The sequence below is a fragment of the Nicotiana tabacum genome, chromosome 17, assembly GCF_000715075.1.
Source record: "Nicotiana tabacum cultivar K326 chromosome 17, ASM71507v2, whole genome shotgun sequence".
Classification (NCBI taxonomy): Eukaryota; Viridiplantae; Streptophyta; class Magnoliopsida; order Solanales; family Solanaceae; genus Nicotiana; species Nicotiana tabacum.
Window position 1 is genome coordinate 79,677,166 of NC_134096.1, and position 11,575 is coordinate 79,688,740.

General features: G+C 40.0%; 2 protein-coding genes across 2 annotated transcripts; one reads left to right on the forward strand and one right to left on the reverse strand.

Moving 5' to 3' along the window:
- Window positions 1–4,403: 4,403 nt before the first annotated feature.
- On the forward strand, window positions 4,404–8,937 carry LOC107826311 (mitochondrial outer membrane protein porin 2-like). The gene is made up of 6 exons (XM_016653271.2): window positions 4,404–4,594; window positions 4,752–4,819; window positions 7,619–7,729; window positions 7,836–7,922; window positions 8,013–8,221; window positions 8,324–8,937. Exons 1-6 carry the CDS (start codon window positions 4,546–4,548, stop codon window positions 8,628–8,630), a joined length of 831 nt encoding a protein of 276 aa, XP_016508757.1. The 5' UTR covers window positions 4,404–4,545; the 3' UTR covers window positions 8,631–8,937.
- A 2,197-nt stretch (window positions 8,938–11,134) lies between these two features.
- Window positions 11,135–11,575, reverse strand: LOC107826309 (large ribosomal subunit protein uL24z-like). The gene has a single exon (XM_016653270.2). It carries the CDS (start codon window positions 11,573–11,575, stop codon window positions 11,135–11,137), a length of 441 nt encoding a protein of 146 aa, XP_016508756.2.

Below are 11,575 nucleotides of genomic sequence, written 5' to 3' on the forward strand. Positions count from 1 at the left end.
GTGGAGGCCCAATGCAGTGACCTTCAAGCTCAAGTGGTCGAGTTGCGGGGGCAGTTAGAAGAGTGCCGACTTCAATTGGAGGCCCTCAATAGTGAGATCACCGAGAAGCAAAAGGAGCTTGAGAAGGCAGAGTCCTCTTGTTTGGATCCTCAGAGGAAAATGGAGATGCTTGAGTTGGCAAATAGGACTCTCCGACCCGAGCGGGAGAACGATCGATCAACCGCGAGAGCCAAGGAAGATTGACTCAAGGAGAGGATCGGAGAGCTAGAGAAAGATAACTCAGTTCTTCATGATCAAGTGGCCACTTTGAAGGCCGAGAAGTATCAATTACTTACACAACCTTCCTCTTCCCGTGTCTCAAATTTTCCCAATGTACCTCGGGAGTTATATGAAGAATGGATTCATGCCAAGGCCCAGTTAGATGTATTTTGAGATTTCCATGCGACGGGGTCCGTTTCTCAAGCTACCCTTGAAGATGCTCATGTTAAGGCTCGTGAAGCCCCAGTTGCTTATGGATATGAACCCTCTACGCCTGAGGCTGATGAGGAGGATGGGGACGAGGGTGTAGACTGGCTTGAGAAGACCTCCTGGTATGATACCGCTTATCCTCAGGGCGAAGGTGGCGATGGCAAGGGGATTGAGATGGTGAGGGTATCGGTGGTCAGGGTGATGATGCCGTTAAAGACCGAGTTGGCGAGTGCATTGAAGGCCGTTCGTGGGTGATAGACCGTTTGAGCTTGTGAGTGGTGACGAACTTCACGAGTGGTGGTGAACTTCATGAGTGGTGGTGAACTTCACGTCGTTGATGGAGGCGTCGTCGCCTCCGCCGATGATCATGTTGATAGTACGAGCTGGTGATGGCGGTTTTCAGCAGGCCTTGGTGTTTACGTCCTCTAGTGAAGTTGGTTCTCCCCTAGTCGCTTAACAACTTTTTGAGGTGTCCCTGTCGCAACATGTTTACGACTTCTTGTCTGAGGGCGATGCAATCTTCTGTTTTGTGCCCACATTCCTGGTGGAACTCACAGTGGGCATAGGATTTTCTGGTGCTAGGGTCTGATCTCATCTTCGACGGCCACTTCACCTTTGTTCCGAGTTTCTCGAGAGCGTAGACTATTTCTATAGGTGACACGCAAAAATGTGAGCAGATAATAAAAGGGGAATACCTCTTTCGTTCCGATGAGTCCCGGTCCATGGCAGGTATGGACCTTCTTCATAGCGGGGGGAGGGGTAGGAACGGCGGCCGCCCTAACATATGGTTGGTCTGTTGGGTCGCGGATTCGGGTGATCCCTTCTGGTGTTGTCTCTTCATCATTTTCTGGATTCGGTTTGTACCGAGGTTAGCCGGTGAGTTGGTCCATTGAGGTATTCTTCGTCTGCTCGGACCTCGGCATAATAAGCATTATGGATTTCGTCCCAAATGGTTGGCGGATATTTCATCAATCGGCTCAACAGTTTTCTGGTCGCTTTTGAACCATCTCTACTCAACCCGTTCTGGAAAGTTGCGACCGCCATCCCTTTGGATACATTTGGCAGAGTCATCCTTACTCTGTTGAACCTGGCGTGGAAATCCCTTAGTCCTTCTTCCAAGGACTGCTTGATAGCGAATATGTCGTTTACTCTTGCCTCGGTCTTCTTGGCTCTGGCATGGGCGGTTACGAATTTATCAGCCATTTCTTTGAAAGTTTCTATGGAGCGGGCTGGTAGCTACGAATACCATGTTAATGCCCCTCCCGTAAGGGTTTTCCCAAACTTCTTCAGCAAAATAGAGGACACTTGTTCCTTGGCGAGGTCGTTGCCTTTCACGAAGGTGACGTAATGAGTCACATGATCCTTAGGATCGGTCGTTCTGTCGTATATCTTGAGGTAGGGTGGCATTTTGAAGGTCTTTGGTATGGCATGCATGGCCGCATCATTGATGTACGGCTACTCTACAAACCTGCCGACGTCCCTTTTTGGCAGCAGCTTTGGAGCGTCTGGTATCTTGTTGACTCGGTGTTCTTTCATCTGGTCTCGGAGTGCTTTGTTTTTATTCTCCATTTCTTCCATCCTCTTTAGAATGGCAATGAGGGCATTGTCATCTGCATTGTTAGTAATATTGTGAGTTATACCTGTTGTTTGAGGGCTTAGTCGGTTGCACTGCTCGTCTGTTTGTTGTATCATGCAGACTCTTGCGGTTTCTGTAGTCATGCTTGGAGTGGGTTTGTTGAGGATGCTCACTAGCGTGTCGATCAGTCATGCTTCGAGGATATTTTTCACAAATGGGGGCGTCCTTTCTTCTACGGACGTGGAGGCCCCTTTTCCATTGGGTTTTGTTATGCTACAATGGGGGAGGCAACCTCTCGCGCCTAGGGGGCGCGTTGGGCGTCACGCCCTCGCCTACTGTTTTGCAGCTCTCGTTGATAACATTCATGAGTTGCTAGGGAAATCACTCGTTATTTTTACCCTTTCTTCTTGGTTACCCGCCATGTAGGTTTTTGTGCATACAAAGAAAGGAGATCTCGGGATTTGTGATGTTAGTGACTTGCGTTAGCTGTAGATCTGGAGGAAACTAAAAATTTAACTAAGAAATCCCCAGAGACGACGCCAAATTGTTTGATAAAAAAATATTGATCTTGGTTCAACTAATTAAATTTATATAAATGAGGGTTAATATTAGTTAACAATAATATCTCAAAGATGAAGTTCTCAGAAGTGCAATAAATACCCCGTAGATATATTTTAATAGCAGCGGCAACCCACAACCAATATTTAAGAAGTCAAAGAAAATAATGTAACATTAAATATTGATGAATAATAATAAATAGTACTTAAGTAAATAGAATGAATGAGTCACCCAAGAAAAGATGGAATCAGTGAATGTTCTTTCTGACAATGATGAGTGATGGACAATCATTTGAATATTTGAGTTATTCTCGGATCCAGTAGGAAAGTGTAGACAAGAATCTTAGTGAAAATGTTGTGTTTGTATGCTTGCAATAAGATTTGATTCTCTCCTTTAAAGTCAAAGTGTATTTTAAATGAATATCTCATGTCTCCTATCATTGCGTCTCTTTCTATTTATAGGAAACATGTTCCTAAAAACCCTGACAGTACAAGTGTAGAGAATATCAACTAGAATATTCTCTTTTTATGTCCTATCTTGAAACTAGTCGTTATAACTCTGTCAAGGGTACTCAACTTCGGCCTTGATCCTTGATGACTCCTCGGCTTCAGCTCTTGCTGACTTTTCGGCCACAGACTTCACCGCTTCTTAGATTACTTCAACAAGCGACAGCTGAGAATGTTCCACGAATTCTATTTTGACTTGAGTATTTTAAAGTTAGATTTTGACCATACAATTAGCAGGGTGCAATAAGAGGCACACTGTTTAACAACTACTCTGCATAGTCTCATTCTTTTAGCTTGACATCAACATTTCTATTTTAGTCACATTCAACCAATTTTACTTAAGCGTCAATCCTCCGCTCAATTTCGTCGCTTTCGTGCTGATTGTTGTCTTTTAACACATGCAAATAGTTAGGCCATTTGGCATTATACGATTATATGGTATCCCGAATTCAAGATATTGTGTAAATGTAAAACACAAACACACACTGTGACACCCAGTGTAAAACACACACACACAGTACCACTTACAATTTACTCTATACCAAGTTTCATCAGCACCTCAACTAATCTAGAATTATTATATGTTTTAACTTTAGACTCTACTTTGCCAATGCATCAAGACTTTTAGAACCAACAAAAGTAATTACGCCTTTTCACATACAAAGTCGTGGACAGGGGCCAAAGGTTCACCCGAACCCTTCGCCAAAAAATTATACTATATACTATATATATATATATATATATATAGCTAAATCTATTTTTTTCCTCTACATATTATGTTTTGAATCCCTTAGCATAGTCCAAAAGTATAGCTCAGTGATTAAGGTGGTTCAAAACCTTTATAAGGTCATTAGTTCTATTCCGCTTGATGGATCGCATAATATCAAATTAGCAAAACATAAGAGAGCTAATAATTTAACTGATTATCAATTTACAAGAAATAATCAAGTTTATAGCCTAGTGGTAGGTTAAAGTCTTTTCCACGATATGTGAATGGTTTGAGTCTCATCGTTTCTATTTTTTCTTCTGCAGTATATCAACTATACGAATGGGACAATGCTGATTCTTTTTATTGTTACAATTTTGTCGGATATTTTTAAGAAATCAGAAGAACCTTCTTTTAATTTACTTTTTTCATCTAATAATGTAATAATTGTTGAGACTTGATGAAGATTCAAATCAGTTGTCACACATTTACCAAGGAAATTTCCAATAGACCAGACCACAAATATAAGCCGTCCGATTAAAATGACGGTCTATATTGGATCCATGTTGGCGACCACAAACTGTCACGTTCTGGTGTTGATCGGACCTTTTCTCCTCAATATTTTTTTAGTTCCCTCTCAGCTCCAGTTTCACGTTCCGCCTTGCTACGCTACTCTCTCTCTCTCTCTATCTCTATAGTTGATACGAATTTTCACCACTTTCCGTGAGAAAATGAGCAAGGGACCTGGACTTTTCTCTGATATTGGCAAGAAAGCCAGAGGTGATTTTTCGATCCATTTAATGAACTTTCATCTTCTTTTCATTTTAATTTCAATCTTGTTACTCATGAGCGATGACTATATTAGTTAAGCAGATGAATTATCATATATAGATGCATATACTGACAACTCGCCTGATATTTTATTTAAAATTGACAGATCTGCTGACAAAGGACTATATCTCCGATCAGAAACTATCTATTTCAACTTACAGTGACACTGGAGTGGTACGATTTTATTGACTTTTAGCTCTCGCCTTTATTTCGTAATAGTTCATATCATTGCCGGCGAGAATCTCATTTTTGGTTTATTTAGGTGCGGAATTTGTACGCTTAGGGTTTTATGCAATCTTCTTATTATAGTGAATTCATGGTTTGAGTTGTCACTTGGCTTGAAGTCCTGATCCAGCGTTTTAACTCCTTTTCCTATTGAGAATTTTCTGTTGCTCAGTATGATGCGGATTATCTTTAGCTATGGAGAAACAGCTATTCGCCTATCATAAATTTTAAGATGTTAGGGCCTTTTCTTAGGTGCGTTTTGAATTTTTTATTCTAAAATAACAGTGCGTGAATTTAAACTTTAATTACAGAACATAAAAGTTGGATAATGCTGTTTAGCAAAGCCATTATATCTTTACTCACCACGTATCTCATCTAGTAAAAATGGATTTAATTGTAGCTTCCAATTTTTTTAAGGGTATTGTTGATTCTATTGCAGAAATTGTATTCCGTACTATGTAGGTGTGATATACCTTTGATTCTATATCGCAGCTAAAATTTCAATCCATCTCTTCCGTTTACCTCACAAAATGATTAAACATCACCTTTAACTTAGCTCAGTCCTTGATTCCTGTGATATCTTATCGGAGTAATGATATGCGTCTCCCAGGGGATGTGTTTTAATCATTTGAGGTAAAGGAGGATATTTTTTCATCATTTGTGGTAAATAAAGTTGTTGATACTTCCATTTCAAAGAAAAATATTAGAGTTGTTTAGCCCCCTCCGGGATTAGCTCAATCCTCAAAGGTTGAGGGACTTGTGTCTTAGGTCACAACTCTGCACCAAGCAAACTAACTCTGGTGTTTAAGCGGAGAAGGGTAGAGGGGTGGGACCATCTTCCCCGATTTTCGAAGGCTGAATTGGCCAAAGGGTAGACTCTAGATGGATTTCTCGGACATCAAAAAATATTAAAGCTGTTGATATTTTATGAAGACCAAAATTTACACAAGCGGAGAGTGGAGACCAATGCTATACCTTAGTATTTGGGAACTTCAAACTTGGCACAAGATGTTGTTCAATAATTTGGTACTGTAGATGCAGTAATATTCTAACAATTGACTTGTTCCTTTATACTTTTGAAGCTGAAACAAAAGGCTGTAGAATTTTGATGTCAACACTAGGTGTTTAAGTAGTATTGATTTGGCAAGACACAAAGAGAAAGTTCTACCTCTTCTTTTCGTTGTTTATTTGCCGTATTTGTCTGAAGTATATTTTCATTAAAGATATGCTTTAGCCGGAGTTTGTTCTTGATGTTGAAAAAAGAAGTAGCAAATTCTTGAGAAAGTCCAACTTAATGGAGGGAGCCACATAAAATGAAAATGTACGTTATATTCCTATTCTTGCAGTACCTATTCTTGCAGTTTCTGAGTACGGAAAATGGCGAGATTTTGATTATTGGCTTTTTATCTTCCTACTATGGAAGAGTAATGAGCAAACTACCATTAGAAACTTTCTAAGCAGACAATTTTTACCCAATTTTTGAAGAGCTATATATATATTAGGGTCGTTTCTTTGACCTCTCGTCAGGTCGAGCAAAATAATGTCCACTCTATTTCATGAAATACATGAGACCTCTCCTCTAACTTGATATGTTGTGAAATGATCTCTTATACCATCAACATTCATTTAGAGAATCTAGAGAAAGTTTAAAATGATGAAAACTCCGACAGAGCTAATCATATTTACCTTAAAAATAATAGGGAAGACAGATTAGTTGACTTTAAGTAGATGATTATCCCAAGCCAGATAAAATTGTAATTGCGTCACTCAACAGTCAACTCTCCTCTTCCCCTTCCCCTAATGGTACCTTCTTCTTACCACTGTGCGTTTGTGCCTTCTCCTCATCATTACAAAAGCCACCCCTACCCTTACCCAAACTGAATGTGTGAACACTTCCATTTGGACCTTCCCAAAACCTGAACACACCATGCACTGTCTCCCTTCCACCATCACAGTTTGCAAGCCCCTCCCTGCCAGACCTTCACCCTCCTTTCCGAAATCAAAGCACCCTTCCCATTCTCCTTCCAAACCCCAGCCTCGTATAACCCTCTCCCCACTAGACCACCCATTCTTCCCCAACACCAGCCACCCCTCCCAATGCAAGCTGCACCTTGCCATGCCTCTATTCATCTGGATGCCTTTAGCCCCACCACCCCACCCCACCTGCTCAAAAGGAAAAAAAGATGACAATGCGTGGAAAGAGCAATTAAACTTAATCTTTGGTGTTTACATGCTTATTGAAACTCAATGCGTCAGACTTCTTATCTTTCTGGTACAGACAAGAGAGTGCACATGGTACTGAGAAGCTTGTGCAGTTTATGGCCTCATTGTATCATATGGTTTTTGCCTTTCTTAGGATATTGCTTAAGATCCATGCACAATCTTCTAGTCCCATCTCTGTACTGATGATAGCAGTCTCTTGGTGCTGTACTTTTTAGAAATAAAATAATCTCCTTTGTTGCTCAAAAAGAAAGAAAAAAAGGAAATGATACAGAAAGAGTTTGAGTAAGCTCCCATATGGCCATTTTCTAAAATACAGGATGATTCTTAAAGCATTTAGCCTTTTCACCTTAAGGTGGCACCTGTTTTTGGCTGACTTGAGAAAAATCCTTTTTCCTAAAGTAAATGGCTCCAGTAGATAGTTTGAGCTTTTTATGTGCAAAATTTTTCTCTATTTTGTTTTTCCACATTAATAGATCAACTTGAATTCCCAATTTCCCGTTCTTTAATCTTGATTCCTCGATATAGGCCCTTACATCAACTGCTGTAAAGAAGGGAGGGCTTTCAACTGGAGATGTTGGAGCACAGTACAAATATAAGAACACTTTGATTGATGTCAAAGTGGATACAGGGTCAAACGTGAGTTGCTCATGCCGTGATCTTCTTTGCAGAAATCAGAACCATACCCGTCTCTTTGTCATTTTTGTCTGTTTTACGTCTTCACGTTTCAACCTTTTGCTTGCAGATCTCAACTACTCTTACTCTCAACGACATCGTCCCCTCAACAAAAACTATTGCCTCTCTGAAGTTCCCTGATTACAGTTCTGGCAAGGTGAAAACTACTCATATGTTATTGCTATGATCAATTGCCAGAAATTATAGAAGTTTCCCCTCTGAAACTTGAATTTGGTTGTTCTTGCAGATAGAGGTTCAGTACTATCACCATCATGCTGCCTTTAGTACAGCTGTCAGTCTGAATCAAAGTCCTACAGCTGATCTCTCGGTCACGCTTGGTACTCCCACTTTCGCCATCGGTGCAGAGGCGAGTTATGATACTGCAGGGGATAAACTTGCAAAATATACTGCTGGCATTAGTGTGACAAAACCAGAATCTTGTGCTGCTATAATACTGTAAGTTAATCAGTGTGAGCATTTGTATATCTATGAAACTAAAGCATAAATTTTAAGAAGATTTAAGTTTGACATATCTGTTGCTCTACTTTTTTTCCTCAGGGGTGACAAAGGGGACACGATAAAGGCATCATATATACATCATCTAGATGAAGTGAAGAAGAGTGCTGCTGTGGGCGAGATCACTAGAAGGTTCTCCACAAATGAGAACACTTTCACAGTTGGAGGGTCATATGCTGTTGATAACCTGACAATTCTGAAGCTCAAGCTCAATAATCATGGCAAGCTGGGGGCTCTACTGCAGCATGAGCTCATTCCGAAGTCATTGTTGACTATTTCTAGTGAGTTTGACACCAAGGCCTTGGATAAGACACCCAGGTTTGGTGTGGCCCTTGCTCTTAAGCCTTGAACTGCATCTTCGGATGTGTACAACCAAAAATTTGTTTGGGGTAGTGCCTGGAGGACAAGTGCTCAATAAATAGTTCAACAAACTGGTGGTTTTTTTCACAGATTAAATGATTTCTGGAAGAGTTGCTCCGATACTAGGACCTTTTTATGGTCTTTTTTTTTTTTTTAGTTTTCCTTGTCTTTTCATTCCCTTTTGAGAAAGTATAGAGATGAAGAGATTTTTGTGTTCCCTCTGGAAGAGTTTTTTTGTTTGGCATGATGCAATAGCTGACATACCGATTGCATAAATTTAGATTTAACTTGCTAAATTGATCTCTTCAATTGCTAAATTGTGTTCTTTGGATTTGCTTGCTGTGATTTAGATAATCTGTCGTTTAAACTGAATAAGCTCCAGTCCTAGTATTCCGAAAATAAGTTCGGAGCCTACTGAGCGTCTTAGCCTCCTCGCTGTGAAGCGCTTTCAATAATTGCATTTCCACGTGCTCTGTGGCTAAAAATGTACTACTAGATGAAACTTATTGAAAGAAGTTTCATACCATCCCTACTACGTTACCTATGTCATTTTAGACCAGACTCCTTTCACATAGTACTAAATTCTTTACCTATGCTAACTGGAAGTACATTTGCATATAAACTGCCTTTGATCTGTCTACTATCTGGTGTTATGCCTAAAGATTACTCGTAGAAAGCGAAAGCTAAGTTAAGACTTCCAGCTTTTCTAAAAAACAGAACCACTAGCTCTACAGCTCAGAATGAAATGTTGTTTGCGAACCAAAATTGTTATCTTGGAGCGCAATTGCAACTGCAAGAGAGGAAAAGCTCTTAAACTTAACCTTGCTATTACTCTGGTAATGTTCTAGCATCGTCCATTGACTGGATTATCCGCTTTCATTTCAAAGACCAAATAATCCTTTGTTTTTCATTTTATTTTGTCCTGTAACTTTGCATACTGCTCTGGGCATTTTTCAAGTGCTACTGTGGGAAGAGAATATCATTGAGGTGATTCGACTGGTTATATGTTGGGAGTCTGAAGGCACAAAATGTTTGTCTCAGCTAAATTGCAGCGTGGAAGTATGATCTATCAACTAGACAAGACAACAACCACCTCTTACAACTCGAGAAAATCTAAGTTTACACAGTGAGACTACTCTAAGCAAAGGACATAAACTGCCAAACAAAATTAGAAAAACTATGTTGTCGACTAGTACTAATATGAAGTGACCAAATCAAATCGATTATGCAATTTCGAGGGAATACAGGAAAAAAAGTATCGTTATAGGAAGTATGTAAACTTGTACAGTACAAGTCTAGTGCCTCACAGTTCAAAGCTTTTCTTTTGTGTTCTATTCCACCCAAATCATCAGAACAGGAGCATATACACAATTCTGATGGTAGGTGCAACAGACTTTCAATTCGAACTGCATATAAATAATTGATGATAAAATAAATACCAAGTCTAAATTCATTGTTATAAAGAAAAGTGGATATATCATTAATCTCCACCTAAATGCTTAAAAACTTGAATTCACCATTGCATCAATCACTCCTAATTGTTTTTTTGGATAAAGGTGGTGACCGAGTCAGCTTGTGAGCACTTCAACTAATTCCATGGATTACCTAGTACCTCCCACCGTCACACAACTACAGGATATTTATGTCTAAGACTTGGACATATGAGAAAAAGACCATCCATGGTTTCAAACATCAACCACTCCTACTTTGAGTTGTCAAAGGTAATGCAGCAGTGAAGGTATAGGAGAGAAAAACTAGAGTATTAAAGATGACTTCTAGCAGAAGTAGCAGCTAGCTCACTAACTGATGGAGATGCTGCTTCAGAAGCAGAAAATGCGGCAAGACACAATCATCAATCAGACTATACTGATTTTATATATCACCTCCTGCCTAATATTCAAGTACATTAGAGCTTCCGGCTCCAAAGAAAATCAAGCATTAGATTTAGTTATTAGTGAATGAAGAATCATCACACCAGCTCTCAGCAGAGCTGCAATCACATACTAGATAGTTGGCAAAGTATGCAATCACTTTTGATAAGAAACCCAAATATAGCTCAAAATCTACATAGTTTTGAACTACAAATAGACAATTCAAACCTAGATCAAACACACAAATGCAGGCGCGGCATTTTAACAACTGTATGCACTATTATATAAGCTACTCCAAAAAATCAAATGCCTAACTACTAATCACCTAATTGAGTGTGCCATTAACATGTTTAATGCATAAACTAGTAGAGCAAGCAAACTAGCAGAACAAAACCACATTTTTTTATAAGTAGCAAGGAAAATAGACACAGGGCAACAGATAAAAATGTAGCTAACACAATACTTAACGAGAATGACATGACATTTGATTATAGCAAAAAATGCATACTGTTGTCAGAAAATTCAGAGTCTCGGAAAAACCCTCTTTAGTTATCCCAACAAGCACTAAGTAGCAATAGCAATAAAATATAACAGAACAGAAACAAAAGAGGTAGCAGAAAAACTAATCAACGGTCTGCATGATATCCTCGGCGGTGAACTTAGTACCCTTATCCTTATCAGCAGCAGCACGACCCTTAGCCTTACGGTCAAGAAGAGACTTACGGTCCTTGTCGAGCCTGAGCTTGGTGACGACAACCTTGGACGGGTGAATACCAACGTTAACGGTAGATCCGTTAACCTTCTCTCTGGTAATGCGCTCAATGTGAATCACCCACTTCTTACGGTAAACTTGAACAACTTTGCCCTCACGGCCCTTGTAGGTCCCGCGAACAACCTGAACCTCGTCGTCCTTCCTTACCGGCATAGACCTGACGTTGTACTTGGATCGCAAGTCGGAGGACAAAGGTGCGCTCATCAACACGCGACGAACGCTGGAAGGTGCCGTGAAATGAGCCTTCCTGTTCTTGCGGCGGGAGGAGGATACTCTTGGATTGTACTTCAT